We start from the raw sequence: 18,719 nt of genomic DNA, 5'->3' as shown, positions 1-18,719 counted from the left end.
CCTGAAAGAGAATCCTAGCAACAAAAGGCAGTATTGCAACCATCTGGGAGGCCAACCAGGAACTACATACTGGAGAGCCTTGAATAAGACACACAGGGCAGATACGGATTTTGAGGCATCCAGGACTTGATTTCTGTGGCCGTCCCTGACCTTCCCGGGACGGGCTTTCACCTCTGATTTTCCTGTGTGAGGAAGATCACAAACGATGAGGCACCAGGGAGGCAATGCACTATGGACAAAACAGGACTCTTGGGGTTGAGGCAACTGCCCTGAGGCGTGGGCGCTGCCTGCCTCACTGGGCCCAGGAAGCGGACTGGCCTACACAACTTGGTTGTTTGCTGTTTTAGAGCTTCGAGGGCATAACAACATGTGCCTCTTGTGGGGAGTTGTCTTATCATCTGCATTTAAGTCTAGAAGCGGGACTCAAGATGGGGAAAGATAAAATAGCCCTCTCAGCGAAAGAGCAAACACAGATGGATCAGTTCACAAAAATCCTAGGCAAGCCCATCTCGAGTGCAGAAATCACGGAAGCAAACTCATCACTATCCTCAAGGAAAATGCCAGGCCCAGATGGCTTCCCACCTGAATATTATAAAGTGTTTTCAGCCAGTCTGACGCCCAAATTATTGGCCCTGTATAATGAGATAGACAAAATAGGTTCCTTCCCAGAGGTACTGGACATGGCCACTATCGTGGTAATTCTCAAAACACACCCTCTGTTACAATCCTGCATGGACTACAGGCCAATTTCGCTCATTAATGGCGATGTTAAGCTCTATGCTACCATTCTGGCGACTCGTCTCAAGAAGGTTTTACCTCTGATGATTAACTGGGATTAATGCAGCTTTATGACTAACCCGAGCACAAGACACTGTATCTGCTGTCTATACGGAGCTCTAACCCACCACCACTGTCTGTTCTCCAATTTGGCACTCCTTTTCTTTGACTTTGAGAAGGCATTCAATACAGTAGACTGGGAATATTTGTGATTGGTCCTATATCGGATGGGTATGGGACCTCGGTTCCGTAGGCTGGTCAACCCCCTTTATGTGAACCCAGAAGTCCAAATGGCGTTCTATCCTGTGTGTTCTCGATTTGCAAGGGGACGCAGCGGGGTTGCCCCCTCTCCTTTTTGCCCTGGCCATTAAGCCCTTGGTGCAATTGATTAGGGAGGACCCTCTTAACTAGGGCTGGCACTGGGGCCACATCCAAGAAGATCGTATTGCATTATATGCTGATGTCATGCAACTGTATATGGCAAACCCTGTTGACACCGAACCGTGGAGCCTTCACTTACTGTGTTGCTTTGCAGAGGCATCAGGGCTTCGTATGAATCCCTCTAAATCAGTGTTGGTGCCATTGGCCCCATCCCAAGACTGTTACGCCTGGCAGGACTTGGTGCCCATACGTAGGTTAAGTTTTAAATACTTGGGCATCTGGGTAGCACTACTTCCAGAGTTGAAGTGGTGTCTCAATTTAGCACCATTGGCACGTTGGGCCAATGCAGATCTGGTGAAATGGCAATGCCTACCCCTAAATGTGTTGGGACAGGTGGCACTATATAAAATGATGATACTACCACTGCTCTGATACATATTTCAAAATGTTCCACTCCCAATTCCATGCTCGTGGTTTCGTGCCCTGGACAGAAGTGTGCCTTCGTCTGTCTGGCAAGGGGATAGGCACCAAATCGCATTGGAACATTGTCAGAGGGGTACCTGTGACGGTGGGATGGGTATGCCAAACCCGTACCTGTATTATCTAGCTACTCAACTATTGGTCATCAATGATTGGTTTACCGGGGGATGGGCAGACCTGGCGTACCGGCTGGAACTTGCCTTGCTTAGCTTCCAGAGGCTCCTGGGCCTACTATACAACTCCCCGCTCCCTAAATGGTATTCCTTACCTGGCCGGTGGCTTTGCAACACACTCAATGGATAAATGCTCTGACTTACCAGACACCTCTTTGGCAAGGCACTTGGTTGAAAGAGTCAGCGGCCCTGCAAGGATTTAGCAAATGGGATTTACTAGGCATATCTCAGCTTGGGGACCTATGGGTGGTAACATCCATCAGGTCCTTTCAAGATCTACAGGTTACCTACCAACTTTTCTGCACTCAATTTTAAAAATATTTGCAACTATGCCACGTCCTCACCGCACAATTATCCCATCGGGGCTCTATCCCCGAATATGGTCTGCGGGAAGCCAAATTGCTAATGGGGACTCTAGGGAAGGGCAGAGTGACGCAAGTGTATAAAATGATGATTAACCACGCACCAGGTAGCTTGATCCACATCATAAATAGTTGGGAGCAATGGTTGCGCTCCCTTGAGGAGGAGGACTGGCAAGACGCCCTGATGGTGGCAAGAGCGATCACCATGTCATCTAGATTATGACTGATACAGTTGTATTTCTTGCAGAGGTCCTATTTCTCACCCAATAGACTAACAGAGCTGGGGTCCGTTCCGATTCTAAATACCCTAGATGTTTGGCAACAGCCGCAGACTCATCACATGATGTTGACGTGTCCACAAATTGTACGTTATTGGGCCAGGATTTTACATGAGCTCACAGACACAGTGAGATGGGTAATCCAGATTGTCCCCAAAGTTGGTCCTTTTGGGGGTAATCTTCGTAGGGATGGCCTTGATGGTGGCAAAGAGAGACATTGCAGCTAGTTGGAGCTCTAGGAGTCTACCACCCCTCTCAAAATGGAGACATGGAATGGACTGACACGCAACAAGAGAGACCCGTGTATGAAGCCCGAGGGTATCCCCGTAAACACGCCAAGGTATGTTGAAACGGCTGGGTCAGCTACCATAGACACTTGTGGGGTTCAAATGGTATAAGGGATCTCTGTAAATGCGCCTGTGGTTTTGAATTGATTATGGATGCTAATGTTAACATACAAGAGTGTGGACCCGTATGGAGGGATTAGTGTGGGGGATTGTTGAGCTTTTCTCTTTCGTACACTTTGTTTAAAACGAAATAAAAATTGTTTATAAAAAAAATTAAGGTCTAGGGAGATTTGAAGAAATACAGAGAAAAGTGGAAAAAAGGTTACACTAAAAAGAAAAACACAGAGAAGAAATCAAACGTGGTTATCAGTGATGCAGAATAAGAAACAGTGTGAGAATTTTCTTTAAGAGAAGTGGATAGTGAGAAATATGTAAATGTGTTGCCTTGGACTAGGAGTGTTCCTTACGATTTTACAACAATTTTTTCAAATTTGAAAGAGGAACCTGACAAATGATACAAGGAGGTTCAGAGACTACTGACAATTTCGAAAATGCTTTGGATTCTTTTGGATATACTATTTGAGATTAGCGTTCCTAGTGATTTAAGGACATAGTGCAAGGCTGCTGTTACTTGGCTGACTGAATAATCTGCTAGAGTTGTACCAAACAAAGCTACAGCTGAGGTGGTTGCAGAAAAATACAGAGCAGTAATACAGCATTTGAAAATGAAAGAGCCAGATAAAAAAAATGAAGTTAGCAAAGATAATGTGAGCTACATAATAGCTGGAAGAGTGAGCGCTGTCTACTATAAAGGGCTTACTTAGATTTATAGCAAGAAAAGCAGAGCTCCTAAGCAGAAAGAGTTAGCTGATTTCTATTGCCTTTCTTTGTGGGTTTGTGTACCGAGCTTGGTTCTTAAAATTAGTGCAAAATCAGATTATAAGCAATACAGCCAAATCCCGAAGGACAGACTCATCAATAAATGAGTTATAGGGTAGAATGAAGAATTCAAAAGGATGTATTATATAAATTCAAAAGGTTTAATACAGGATAATCAAAGTGCAGATACATAGCTCATTGCTAAGAAGGTTCTCAGCAATAAGTGCAGTTTCCTGTCTAATGCTAACTAGGCCTCAGTTAGGCCTCAAAACCATCTTGTTCGAAATGAATGTCTCATCATGTTACAGTCAATGCTATTTCTGCTATGAGCTTTCAAACAAGCTGTGTCTGTTTATTCCCGAATGAAGATGTTCTCAAAGAAGACTCTCTAGCATGGGCTCAAGTACTGTAACCTTAGTTCTGCTGCCTGTTCGCCATATTGAATTCACTCAAAATAGTTTACTGTTGTTTTGTAACTTGTTTGTCCTGACTACTCCAGCTGACATTAGCATAGAGGAAGCTGAATCATATTCATGTAGTAGGATAGTGCTTAGGTGGCAAGGCTGTATGACACTTTATAATTCAATGTTCTAATTTGTTGGAATGTAATTCTTTTGCTCATACCATGCTGAACCTGCAGTTTCTGGTATGTTCTAAGAGAACATTTCCTGTGTAAACCCGCAATTTGGGGGCAATCCAGGCAACTAGGGATACTGCTGGATTTCTTTCTGATTCATTTGGAACCTACAATAGATTTTACCTGCTATTCAATATTATCCTATTGCTGGGAGCTTTAATGGCAATGACCTATGCATCTTCACTTTAATTATCCTGTACTGTGCCTTTTGAATTTTTTTAATTAATCCTTTTGAATTCTTCATTCTGCCCAGAACTCACTTATTGAGTCTTCTCTTTCTTTTTGGCAGTAGTATTTCTGATATGTTGACTTTGCACCTTATCTTGTTACACATTGCCTCATGAATTTAGGGTTAAACACTGTTCCCGATCCAACCACCCAGTGGGCGTGATATTGAGGTGTCCTTAGCGGTGTAAGATTTTAGGGGTGCCCAGTGCCCACACTGTTCCAAGGCAAATGTGAACCTGTGTGTGAACTTGAGCCAAGGGAAGCATATATGCACTGAATAGCAGTGACTGGCAGAGCAGACCTTTGCAGGATTCACCACTGCACTTTGCAGCAGAAGGAACACAATAATGCATACACATTTGGTAGTTTTGAGTTTGCAAAAACAAATAAATAAACTTGAAGGCTATCCTTGATACTTCAGGCCATTCCGTGAGCCCACTCACCATGGCTGATATTGTCGGACATTTCCTAGTCAGATCAAAAGGCAAGGAGGACCAGAAATCTTTTCCTATTCTTGTCAGTACTGATTCTGTTCCTTGGGGAGGTCTGCATCCCAACTGGCACTTGTTCAGGGCAAAGAGCTGCTCTATGTACTCTTGCTGATGCCTTATTTGTCAACCTTGGTGCTTGAAATTTAAAGGTTTAAAATTGGACACCTGTTTAATTGCACTAGAGGGCCTGAGGTTTCCTATGGAGAGGCTGATAAATGAATGGTTCAATAAGTCAAGAACCACACCGCTAGAAGAGAAGCATCGATTATGCTTGTAACATCAGTTCCTAGAGATGGAAGACGTTTCTTTATGAATACTGCTGGACAAGGGTCCACTATAAGGTTTGAAGCATTGTTTCGATTTATATCAGTCCCTTTTCTGACATAAGATTAGGAAAGGGAAGAGAGAAGAGGCTTCCCAGGAGAATCTTAGAATTCTTTTAAAATATTAATGAAAATTCAACCATTTGCTCAAAATGTCAAAGTAGCCTTAAAGGAGCAAATATTCATGAAAATGCAAACATTTGCTCAAAATGTCAGAATAACTCTATCAGGAGCAAATATCCAGCTTTCATTGTGATTTGGTCCACAAGTAATTGCACAATCATGTTTGATATTCATAAGCAATTACATACAGCATTAAGACAGCTTTACCGAACAATGCGCCTGTTGGGAGGTCGGGTGGGTGGTATAATCTGTCTCCAGGCACAATTGGCAGTTAAGTCACTTCCCTTAGTTTCCAAGAAACACTTCTAGATATTCCTGTGTAGAACTTATTCAGAATATCAGCACAGTGGTAGAATGTTCCACAACTCAATGTACACCCTAACAAACAAATTAGCCAAATTCCAAGACTTCATATCCAGGATTCCCAAGAATGAATAACTTACACTTTTTAAGTAAACTAAGAATTTCCAAGGTCAGATTGATTTACAATGGCCACATCTGGGTTAGGCAGATTTGGTTCTCTGATCTACTGAACCAATATGACTACCCGTCAAGCTTCCTCGCTAACGCACATCTCTTCAGCGTTCTCAGTACCATCTTAGTTGGGAAGAGGGTAGAACAGAGTGGTCAAAACATTCCAGATGTATCTACCCTAGGTCATGCCATATTTAAAGTTGAACAGCTGATCAAGGCGATGCATTTTTAAAGAATAGCATTCAATGGAATCTTTAACTTAGGATATGACTTCCCAGCTATTGGCTGTGGTAATTTTTTTAATTAAAATACCCTGACATAAACAAGATATGTTAAAAAGAATTGGCTTTTCAGTGCTCACAAGTGACAGATTTGTTCTATGTGATTAAATATTGCATTTCCTTGCCTCAACCTCCTCCAATTCCCACTCCACTACCCTCTCATTGTGGGTGACTGTTTTCTACAATAAAGACTCTTCTGTTTGAGCTCTTGCATGCGCCTGATCTTGGACTTCTTCTTAGTTTTTTTTAGCAATAACTTCTAAGAACATTTCGAAGTGTTGGACTTCTGCAGTGGTCCACCACTGTGGTCTGTACATCCTCCCTTGTCGCCCAATCAGGCTCTTTGGAGGCCCAACTCTGTAAAATATTACTGCCTATGGAATGTACTGTGCCTGCAGTGCCATTAGAGTTGCCCCATAAGGAATCTACACCATCCCAGGGCAGCCCATGTAGGCAACCTAAAACAATGGTGCTGCCACATTAATGACCATCTAAAAACTGGATGCCCATGCTCCTCCTAATATCACCATTATGTGCTTTTTCCCATTGCTGGATCGAAAACTCCATAGACTCAGACCTGTATATTGTTCATCCATTTCAAGCACAGGGAAGTCCATCCTCATCATCTAACTCTGGAGTACCTCCCAAGCTTTGGAACCTTTAGCTTTCTCTATTAAGGGGAGCCTAGCACTCCCCTGTTTCAGTACTCCTCCATTAAGTGTTTTTTTCTCCCTACCCGTCTTGTTCATTATCTTTAGTCATTCTTTAACAGTCATCCCGTGAGGGTTTTTTGGGTCCAACTGAGATTAGAATTCATTTGAAAAGATCCATTTGAACTGAATGTCCTTCAATTCTGAATGACCTTTTTTGCTGGCTTTCAGTTCTTCCTCTTGAGTAGGAGTCCTTGTGCCAGGTCCTGGAGGAGAAGCAATCTCTCATTTTATAATATCAGAGGTGGTTGTTTCTGTGCCTCCCTCATGATCTCCTCTTCTTCCTGGAAGGACAACTTTTTGGTTAGGGTGTCTCTTAAGCACCAATCTTCTAAGAGAACTCTCTGTGCGCTTTTTTTTGGTAGACTTTCTAGCCTTCTTTAAGTCTCGGAATCAGTGCTGAAGAGAGGCGATAGGTATTCCATCCTTTACAGCCCTCTGCTTTATCTTCCTCACCAAAGTTCTGTCTTACTGGCTCCATTTTCCACATCTTTGCATTTCACCTCGAGGGCTGCTATGCTGGTCATAGTTGCCAAGACTCTGAGGTCCAATGATGTTGCTGCTGTCATTAGACTAAGAATGCTACCATTCTCAACACTGTTGGTCTTACCAACAAGTGGATTAACAAAGACTTGCCTGAAATGCAAAAACGCAAAAATATGAAACCCAAATGATTTTTTCTTGTCTGAAATGGACAAACCTGTCTGCAACATCCACAGGAAGGGATACCACAAGTCAGTAAAGACGTTAAAAAAAGCCCACCTCCCTAACTGTACAAATGAGATCTTTCATGAAATGTCTGACTCTGAAATGCTGTGAAATTCACTCTGCATCTCCCAGCAACACTGCAAATATCAGCTGGCCTTCTTTGCATCAAAGATTTCCAATTATATGCATTACTAATAGCTCAGAAGAGACACTTTAATTCCGGTTTATTCCCAAAGTATTCGAAGCTTCCAGTGCAACCCTCATCCACCAATAAACAATTGGAATGTTCTATTCCTTGCAGCTGACGTCACAAACATTACTGAAAATTATCCACTTACAATTCCTGACTTGTTGCACTTTCCAGGGAGCAGGGAAAATTCAGAAACAAGTGTACATTTCTGAAGGGGAGGGTGTAATACTATATGCATTTGCCCTTGCTTACTTTTTCCCCTACAAGGAAACCATTTTACACCAAGAAGACTCACTTGCACATTCACCAATCTTTGACAAGCTACCTTTTGTTTTAAGTCTGAAAAGAGATTTATTCCTGCCCTTAAAAGAAGTATCTGACGGTTCTCAATGTGCGCAATTAATTGGAAAGATTTTGTGAATCAACTTTTCCAGGCATCCCCATCGTGGAATATCTACTAATTGCACATGTGAGGGAATTTATTCACAAATTACAACACTGGTTTAATTTTACGCATAAGTAAATCCACTTCTGGCTGCATTTTCATGTTTGGTAAATAACGAAGCCAAAGCTGCATTCGCCACAATAGGCAAGCGACATAAAGGTGTGCAAATAGTTTGTGAGTGGGGCCTGTAATGTTTGAATTTGTAAGAAGAACGTGTAACCCAAATGAACTTTGCTCTGACAGTCACAATGACCGACCAACCAACGTAAAGGATAGGGGTAATAAGAACACCTTTTTTTTTGTGAGAATGGAGAAACTCAGATGTGTTACTGCAAAAACAATCAATATTTACTGCTTATGATCTTTCTCAATCAATCAAGCCTGAAATACCCCCCTGTAAAGTAAACAATGCTTCTGCCTAATCTACAGATACCAAGAATCCTGTGGGTTTCTTTGATACTTATAGGAGAATATTCTTTGAAGCTACACCGTGAAAGGCTTCTCGCTCACTTAGATCTTAGATGGGCTTGTGGCCCACCTAACTGTTTAATGATAATAAACGTGCTAGTTGTACATTGAGAATGGAACCGTCACTATTGCCCCTTTCAATTGGAGAAACTGAGGGCCTCATTACGACCCTGGAGGCTGGCGGTACACTGGCGGTAGCACTGCCAACAGGCTGGCGATGTACCACCAGTGTATTATGACCGTGGGGCAATAGCCACGCCCATACTGCCGGCCCCTCCACTTGACCGCCAGGCGGTCATAATCCCCAGGGCAGCGCTTATGAGTCCCCAACCACCAGCCTGCCCATAGCAGTAAACACTGCCATGGAAAGGCTGGCGGTAAGGGGGGACTCAGGGTGCCCCTGAGGGCCCCTGCACTGTCTATGCACTTGGCATGGGCTGTGCAGCGGCCCCCAGACACAGCCCCATAGCGCTTTTCACTGCCCGAATTTCGGGCAGTGAAATGCGCGACGGGAGCTGCTGCACCGGCTGCACATCAACATTGCCACCAGCTCTATTATGAGCCGGCTGCAATGTTGATGTGACTTTTCCGCTGGGCCAGCGGACAGAAACGCTGTTTCCGTCAGCTGGCCCAGCGAAAATGTCAAAATAGGGAGCCACAAATACTGCCAGCGGTATAGTGGCGCCCGCAGCTTCGGCGGTCTTTGTGTAAGACCGCCAAAGTGGTAATGAGGGCCCGAATGACGAGCAATAAAAAAAGACAAATAAACAGCTGGCAAACCACCTTGCTGCAGGAGTCTGAGGCAAAGATATGCAGCTTTTTCCTTTTTCGCCTTGGCATCCACTACTGTATTTTCACTCACTGCTAGCCTAGTTAATAATTCGAACACCGTGAAAGAGTTATATTCTAGAGCAGACAGTAAACGCACGTCATGCATCTTTCTATCCTATTTTTGTGTCAAATTTCCACCTGCTTAAGACAGTTAAATTGGTAAATATGTAACTCCAATAGAGTCAAAGATAATTAAAAACAAAAAAATGGATATTAATTTCTACTTACAGTACAGATAAATGTGGACATGACATCAACGCCCCACTGCCCAGCAAGAAATGTTGAATAATACCTTTGAAATTCCCTAAAATATTGCGCAGTAACATGTTCTTTTTTGGGCTTTTGCTCAACTAAAGCTATTTAAAGATCAACCTATACAGAATTTGAAGCCTTATTTGTTTTGTGCTGTTTTCTTTATTACCTACTGGTAGTCACAACTAGGTTGTTATAGTTAGGACCTAGTTTCCATTCAAGAAGCGTTTTTTTGACTTGCCTATATCTTTGGTACGGGTTGATGAATCTTCACAAAAATGTCCCAAAAATTTTGACGCTCACTTCAGCTCCTGCCTGGAAAGTTTCGGGGTGATCCATCAAGCGGGGACAGAGAAAGGAGGCAAGGGGCAGGGGATGTTTGTCCCGAAACACATTTTTCCCATGTTAATTTCCATAGGGATTTTGAACACGACTACAGCCTGAACCACTGGATGGATTTACACCAAATTTGGTAGAAAGCTAGCTCTTGGTCCAGAAAGCACCCTTTTTGTGATCTCGTGTAAATCCTTTCAGTAGATTTCTAGATATTAAATTAAAACAATATTTATATATATAGGGATGTGGATAAACACTGTAGTGTCCGAGCAAGGGGGACAAGGCAATCGTGGCATGAGAATCCAATATGCAGCAGGGACGATTGAAAGGAAATAGAATTTATGGAGGAAGCTGAAGAAGATTATAGCAGAGTTAATCAGGATGTTCAAGCACGCTGCTTAAGCAGATATTGCTTTAGACTATGCCTAATGATGGTTTTGCTCCTGCCAGTTTTAGTGATCTGCCAACAAATGTGTTTAAGCAGAACTGCAGAAAATAGCTGGGAGCTTTAGCATTGGTTGCTTTCCAAAACAGGAAGAGACCTCTAGGTTGTACCTGGTGCCCTATGAGTTACCAAGATAATGTGTTGCGAAGCTAAATATAAGACTGTTCTTCCTCATTTCAAACATGACGCAGATGGATTCGTTTTGTGCTGCTTGGAGTTTATAGTACCATCATGATGGCTGGAAACCCGGTTATGGTGAGTTAGAAAGGCCACATAGGTGGTTAACTATGTACATTCTTTGAAGATCACCACAACGTGACAGATCCATTAAATCTTATAGGAATCTATGTAAAAATCAAAGCAGGAAAGTAGAGATACATGTGAAGAGGTGCAAATCAAGACAACCGGGACTTTATGGCACACTTGATTCCTGCTTACGACATCGTCTACATGATGATAAAAGCATGTTAAGCATAAGTACAGGAAGTGAAATATGGCTACCTTTACATGAACATTTAATTTTTTTTTTAATGAGCAGATGTTGAAAAGGAACAAATCTATGAAAATACAACTATGTGTTACATACAAAAAACATCTAGGTGTTGGATTAATTACCTACTTTCCCTCGAAGAGCAATTAATAGAATGAAAGTAAGCAGTTGAAGTTTCAGCAATTCAAAACAAAATACCAACCTGTAAAGTATCAGCAAATACAACGATCAGATTCTTCAACTCCAAAACTATATCAGGATCGGTGCAGTATGACTGGGAATAAATAAAAAAATGTAAATTAGTCTCTAATACTTATTTTCTAGCATTGATTTTTTTATACATATGTTTATTGACATTTTGTTAATTACATACATATTATGGCTATAGGACACTACTTCTGCAATAGCGTTCAATCAACATGAGAGGAGTTTGCGAAACAAAGTCATGGCGTGAGAAGCGAATAAACAATAATCAAAAACTCTCAAGAGCAGTCCAGTAAATTCCAAACACACATATCTGGACTAGAATGGCCCAGTATACTGGTCTGGGCTTTCCCCGCAATGATTACACCAAGTACTTCGAGTCAGAGCCCCTGTAGTTGCATAAAATTGCGAATTATCAAGAAAACAAGCTGTCTCAGGGTGTGTGGCGACTGCCTGAAGGAATTAAAATCAGGGGAGGCGTAGGCAATCGGAAATCAGTGGGTCGAAAGATCCAGAATGTGTAAGGATAAGCTCGCCACATCTAGAGAGGAACGGGGGGCAGGTGCAACCTAAGACCACAGCACATGGGGGGTGCTCTACTCTGAAGGTAAAGGGGCAGGTTCTTCTCAAGACGCACTCGTTCCCACACCAAGGCCCACGTCTCTGCCCTAATCTACATCAACTGAATTCTCCCTTTACTCTGGCTCGGACTTCTCACCACCCGCCGGGTGTCTGGGTGTTCTCAACTCTCCAACACCTTTGACCACAGACCAGCTATTTGGTGTCTCCGCACCCATCTTGTGTCTTCCCTGAGCAACACTCCCTCTTCAGCTCCAGTCCACGTGGTGCCATCCCTCACACTGGACTCCAGAACAGGCCCGATCACAGACTTCCGAGCCACTGCAATACGTCTTTTGATCAAGATAAGAGCAAAGACTAAGAACTTAGCGCCCACCTTCTCAATCTTGGGTCTGGGGAACCCCCATCCTCTTCCAAGAGGCAAGTCTCCATCATGCACGGGAAAGGGTGACCCGGTGTATTGTGCAATCGAAGGACTACCGCATTCCACAAACAGCTGCAGAGTGGGGTATCCCTAAGTCATGTGACAAAAGCTGCATTGGGGTGCCTACACTGGGGACACTCATGTGGCTTTCCTCCCACATATTTCAAAGATGAGCGGGGACCAGGTCAGAAAAGGAGGAGTCTCCAGAGGCAGCTGGGGCACTGGAGGAAACTAGAAACAGGTAGGTTTTGGCCCTATTAACTTGCAGAACTGAAAGTGTCAAACTCATCCAATCTGCGGATCACACCTGACGCATCAGCAGGGCCATCAGTCAGATAAAACAGGAGGTCGTCAGCATAGAGCGAAATTATATGGTCAAGGTCATCTACAACTATACCACTGCCCCTCCCCTCCCGAAGAAACAGCTCTGCCAGAGGCTCAATGACTAAAGCAAATAGGAAGGGGGAGATAGTGGGCAGCCCTGTCTCGTGCCCTGAAATACATCATATTGAGGAGACCGTAGTGCCCATCCTGACCGTCGCTATCGGCTCACAGTATAGTAAGGTGACCCATTTGATTTAGCCTTCTCCCAGTCCCATTTGGCACATGCCCGTAATAATAAAATTAAAAAAAGCGAATTGTGTTGAAGGCCTTTTAAACATCCACCAGCAGGAGCATGTCAACAGGTAGATACTGCAGGGCAATATAGGACATGGTTGAGCCGTCTGAGGTTAAGGGAGGTACTGCGTGATGGAATAAAGCTATTTTGGTCACGGTTGATCAGGGTTGGCATGTGAGGCAGCAATCGAGTGGCCAGATCCTTACTGAGGATCTTGAAATCGATGCTGAGTATGGACAGGGGCCGGAACTCGGACGCACCCACGACTTTAGTCTTAGGAATGGGCACCACATTTGCGCTTCTCATGGATTCGGGAAAGGCTCCCAAGCTCAGTGACACCGCATAGATCGTATTCAGCTTAGGGGCCAGCTGGCCCATTAATGTGGAGTAAAGCTCCCCATGGAGTCCAGATTAAAGTTGGGGGATGGATGTGCCTCGTGTCTCAAGTCGAATGAGCCAAGCCAGGAGCCTTCACAACCTTCCCTCTTCCTCATGAGCTTGGGCTATGTAATTTCTATAATCATGACAGCGCAAACGTTCTAGAGTCGCATTATACTGCTCCGTCGCCTCGAGGAGTCTGCGGGGTGCCATGGGGTCTGCCCCCAAGTCATTATCCAAGGTGGGGATTGTGGCATCAAGTCCTCGCAGCTCCTTGTCCAAGTCCCTCCTCACTCCCACTGATTAACCCAGTGTCCATGGACCACCATCTTAAATGTCTCCCACTCCATCAGGTCAGTGGACTCCAAGCACTGCTTAGCATCAAAGTACCCGTCAGTGGTAGTTTGTTAGGAGTCCCTTTAATAGGTGTGCTTGAGGATTCATGGCTTAAGTCTTCAAGTGGGAAGCAATGGGCGATCATCAATCGGTCACAACCCCAGAAGCAATGGGCTGTGGTCCGACAGGATTCGACCAAGGCATTTAGAGTGAGTTGCATACTGACACAACCTGCTGGAAGACACAAACCTGTCAAGTCGAATATGTAGTGCTAAAATGTAGGAGTAATCTTTTTCTACCCCATGTTGAGTGCGCCAGATGTCAGTTAGCTCACAGTGCTGCAACCATTCGTGGAGGCCCACCACTAGTCGAAATGCCTGCACCCCAGATAGAAGTGGGGAGGGGGGTGGATCAATCCAGCAACACATCTGTAACACAGTTAAAATCTCCTCTCAGGAACAGATCTTCTATTGCTGGTTGCTCCAGGGGAGCTGAGAGGGTTTGGAAAAACGCTACCAGGTTTGGTGCATAAATACTCCCCAGTTTGTTTTCCTTACATAATAATGTAACCTGTGACCAAGGCATACCTCCCTCCGTTATCTATGGAAAGTATCTGAGCTCAAAAGGGGTCCTCACCCTAACACACACCAAGGACCCCGGGCATATAGAGAGTAGGAGGTGGAGTATAGCTTGCTGCGCCATCTGTGCCACAGGCGTTCCACCTCCACACCTCTAAGGTGGGTCTCCTGCAGCATAGCAATGTGCACCTCCTGCATCTAAGATACCTGTGGATGTTTTGTCACTTGGAGAGGAACCCAAGCCCCCGGATGTTCCATGTCACAAACGTGAGACCTGGTTGTTGAATAGCCATCTATCCAAACAAAATACAAGTCCCCCAGACTCGATCCTACACAAACCTTGCTCCCACCACCCCCAGAACATGCACAGCAGACCACAAGACAACAAATACCCAAAATGCAAACTCCTCAACCCAAGACTGCTAAATAACAGCTAGCCACCCAAACTCTTGGAAAAAACACTCAATCATAGGCATGACTCCTCCAGACTCCTGGAAGGGGCCAAGTGTTGTTAGGCAGGCAAAAGTAGACTGATTCCATCAGTTCCCCTTCAGCCCTGGTAGAGCATGCCATCCGGAAACAAGTTGTGACCCAGATTAGGCCACTCGGGCACCTCTCACCCAGATGTTGCAGGGCAATCAATTCAGGCATTCACTTTGACCCCCACAGTCATTGCAGAAGTGGGCAAGATATACTACCACCAAAGAGGCAAACAACAAAGGCAAGGGCCACATCTTCTCACTGCCACCAGGGAGGAGCCCAGGAGGGGAGCAAATCCAAGCCAACAAACATATCCCTCAGGTCAGATCAGGTCCTCTGCTGACTATGGGGTCACCTCTGGGGGACCCCCGCAGTCCATCGTTGACCCCTGAAATTCTGAATTCCCTGACTGGCATCTGGATGGGGAACTGGTCTCCAAGTCTGACAAGTGCGGTTCCGTGATCGCCACTGCCACTTGAATTGCAGCTGCCCAGTCTTTAACCATTTAAGATCTGGACAGTTTTTTTTAGTGTCCCTCGACGACCTGCTCCCTGAGAGCGTTTCCTAGACATCTGCTTGGCCCCTCCCACGTGGCCTGGGTGGCGCCGATCTGTAAGCATGTAGCCATTCCCATGCCACTTTGGGGTCTTCACAGAAGTTTGTGGTACCATCTAGTGTTATTTTCATTCAGTTTGGTTGGGAACATTAACGAGTACTGTAGACCCTCTTCCCGGAGTGCTCTGTTCAGCTCCAAGAAGGAGGCTCTTGTGGCTTGCACAGAAGCAGTGAAGCAAGGGAGTAGAAAAACGCTCCCATTACCAATGGTGTATGGTACACCCGCCAGGGCCCTCTGCAAGGCTGCATCTCTGTCTCTGAAATGAAGTAGCCTGGCCACCAATGGTCGGGGCAGGCGGCCTAGCACCGGCAGCTGAGTCAGCACTCTGTGTGCTCATTCTAGAGCAAAGAAAGGCAACAGATGATTTTCAGCAACCCCCGTCCGCATACACTGCTCAAGGTAAGATACAATGGCCCTGATTCTAACCCCGGCGGTCTTCGACCGCCGGGGCGAGGGTCGGCGGAAGCACCGCCGACAGGCCGGCGGTGCCCCGCAGGTCATTCTGACCGCGGCGCTTTGGCCGCGGTCAGAAAGGGTAAACCGGCGGTCTCCCGCCGGTTTACCGCTGCCCTCAGAATCCCCCATGGCGGCGCAGCTTGCTGCGCCGCCATGGGGGATTCTGACCCCCCCCTACCGCCATCCTGTTCATGGCGGGAAAGCCGCCATGAACAGGATGGCGGTAGGGGGGGTCGCGGGGCCCCTGGGGGCCCCTGCCGTGCCCATGCCAATGGCATGGGCACGGCAGGGGCCCCCGTAAGAGGGCCCCGCAAGGTATTTCAGTGTCTGCCTTGCAGACACTGAAATACGCGACGGGTGCTACTGCACCCGTCGCACCTTCCCACTCCGCCGGCTCGATTACGTGCCGGCATCCTCGTGGGAAGGGAGTTTTTCCCTGGGCTGGCGGGCGGTCTTTTGGAGACCGCCCGCCAGCCCAGGGAAAAACTCATAATACCCTCCGCGGTCTTCTGACCGCGGAGCGGTATTATGGGGGCGGAATTCTGGCGGGCGGCCTCCGCCGCCCGCCAGGATTAGAATCACCCCCAATGTCTCTACCCTCTACAACTTCAGTGAGTCCTACAATGCGCATATTGTGCCGACGGTGGTGGCCCTCTGCATCCTCATCACGGTGTCTAGGGTGCGCACTCTGTTGCTTAGGTTTGTCACTTGCCGGGTCAGCGCTATATAGTGGGGGTCATCTTACCCATCACCATCTCCACCTCTTTCACTCTATCTGCCAATTTGTGATGGCCCGCTCCCAGGAGCTCCAGGCCAATCGAGACAGAACTAATATCTTGTTGGAGGGTAGTTTTAGTATCAGAAGTGGCAGCAAGGATCTCATTCATTTAAAGCTGTTGGTGGGTATGACAGGGTCAGTCCTATCCAAATCCACTGATGCAGGCTGGGAAGAGTCCCCTGCCCCCACCTAGGTGTCCCATGGTTTAGCCTTTGGCTTCCCCATGGTTGCTGGGGGGACACTGTTGACAACAGTGAATCGGCCGAAAGAGCAGGGCTCCCAGGACCTGCAGCCCTGCCAAGCCTCTAAGTGCAGTGCTCTACAGTCCCCATGTGTCAAGCAGTCACTCCTATTGTAGCCCAGAACAAGCAGCACTACATATGGCAAGCTTGTACACAGTGGGCTGAGCACCAGTCAGCAGTACCCAGAAGTGGTAGCAAAGCCAGGTAGCGCTGTATGTGACCAAATTGACTTGGCCCGCCAAGATGGACAGACACGCAAGCCACAGGATCAAGCGGCCCACGATGCAAGTGTTCAGTCACCAGCAATGGTCACGCCGCTATGCAGTAAGTGCCCTGCACTGGATAGAGGTACGGCCTATTAAAATAGTCACCAGGCCATGCCCCGGCTGTGCAACACTTCAGTACCAGAGGGCTTGTAATGTCAATATATGAGTATCAGCGTTAGAAAGTACAACTGTCTGATACAACCATCTCAACTACTAGGGACAGGACTCCCTACACACCAAAGTCACAATATGGGTCCCCACCGGATGCCAACATGTGCCCCGAAACCTCAGAGCAGTTCCCACACAACGGCTAGTCAAGGCTACAGTCTCACACACAAGTATCTCTTGGGTCATGTACCACAGGGCAGCAGGAGCAAAGTACAGGCTCAGGCTGTCCCCAGTCCACAGGGGAGTCAGCGGCGAGCACCAATGCGTTCCTTCGGTTTCCTTGCTCAAACAACTTGTGACCTCCAGGAAGGGCCACTTCTCCCCACTCCTCACCTCCGCTGTCAGCGACTGCTGCTGTGGTCTGCCATGGGGGGGGGGCTGGGGGGGCCTGCCTATATCCTTCGAGCGCACCTGAACCAGATGCTCCCTGCAGCGGGGGCATGAGGGGGTGCTTCAAATTCCAACAGCAGTGAGGGACCACGGCCAGGGGAGCAAACCCCGACCATAAGCCTGTGGGCAGTGACGGCTTCTATAAATGCTCCCAAGTGGTCAATGGGTCATTCAGGCAGCCTGCAGGCCAGGGCCAAGCGTTAGAAACACCTGCACTACCATGGGGTCTGGTACCATGCATCAGTCACAGGGGGAGGGGCTGTAAGGGGGTGCACCACAAAAGAGCCCCATTTGTGCTGTTGCCGCAAGTCCCTCAAAGCCCGCCTCAAGCAGGAATATGGGCCATGGCCCGCGTCCACGATCTCTGCAGGCCCAGCAGTCATCGCTCTAGCACCTGGGGTTTAAACACCACTTAGCAGCCAAGGAGGGCCCAAGGGAGCTGCCTCATCCCGAGCAGTGGCACGGCTCCATTGCGGGCCCACAGTCGACTGCCTCAGCTGTGATATGTGCGTCAGGCAACCGCTCCCCTCCGAGCAGGTTGAACAATCACCTCCTCATTGCTCAGGGGTTCCCACGTCCTCAGAAGTGCCTCACACCATTGGGGAGCCACCTCTGGGGTCACAGCAAGTGGTGTCCACACAGTTTTGGGGCCAGAGGGGACCCCGGTAGCTGATGGGTCAGGATGAAAAACAGGCAGGAGTAGATGGATCAAGTGTCTACCATCTATGGCTGATAAGCCAAGTTCCCCCTCTAGCACAGATTATATAAAATGGAATGAGACTGGAGGCATTCTGCAAGGAAGTTATGTATGTTCAGTAACCATCTATTCAAAGAGTAAAAAAGTCCCACACACTCAATCCTACTCAAAGCCTGCTCCCACAATCCCCACAGAACACACACTACAGTCCCCGAGACAACCACTGAATACCCACACTGCAAACTCAACCTGACTCAACTAAACATCTCAACCTGATCTTTAATTTGCCATGCTAGACCAAAAGGCTTACAAAGTTACAAAAATGCAAAAAACACATTTCACCTGTGTTAATATTTTCTATGGTTGTCCTATTAAGCTATTACTGGTCACAGTCATCCACTATAATGTGTATAAAGAACAGAAAGGTGTTCTTTAGTGACCCTCCCCGTGCCGACTACT

General features: G+C 46.5%; 1 protein-coding gene across 2 annotated transcripts in view; it reads right to left on the bottom strand.

Moving 5' to 3' along the window:
* EXOC6 (exocyst complex component 6) overlaps nt 1–18,719 on the bottom strand; it is a 1,398,320-nt gene that overhangs the window by 858,536 nt on the left and 521,065 nt on the right. For both annotated transcript variants that reach the window (XM_069239815.1, XM_069239814.1), the window contains exon 12: nt 11,252–11,323. In XM_069239815.1, the coding sequence (XP_069095916.1) occupies nt 11,252–11,323 (72 nt within the window). The remainder of the gene's footprint in view (nt 1–11,251; nt 11,324–18,719) is intronic.

The sequence above is a fragment of the Pleurodeles waltl genome, chromosome 6 (assembly GCF_031143425.1).
Source record: "Pleurodeles waltl isolate 20211129_DDA chromosome 6, aPleWal1.hap1.20221129, whole genome shotgun sequence".
NCBI classification, from domain to species: Eukaryota; Metazoa; Chordata; class Amphibia; order Caudata; family Salamandridae; genus Pleurodeles; species Pleurodeles waltl.
Note: the sequence above shows the minus strand (reverse complement) of the source record. Positions and strands in the feature narration are given on the sequence as shown.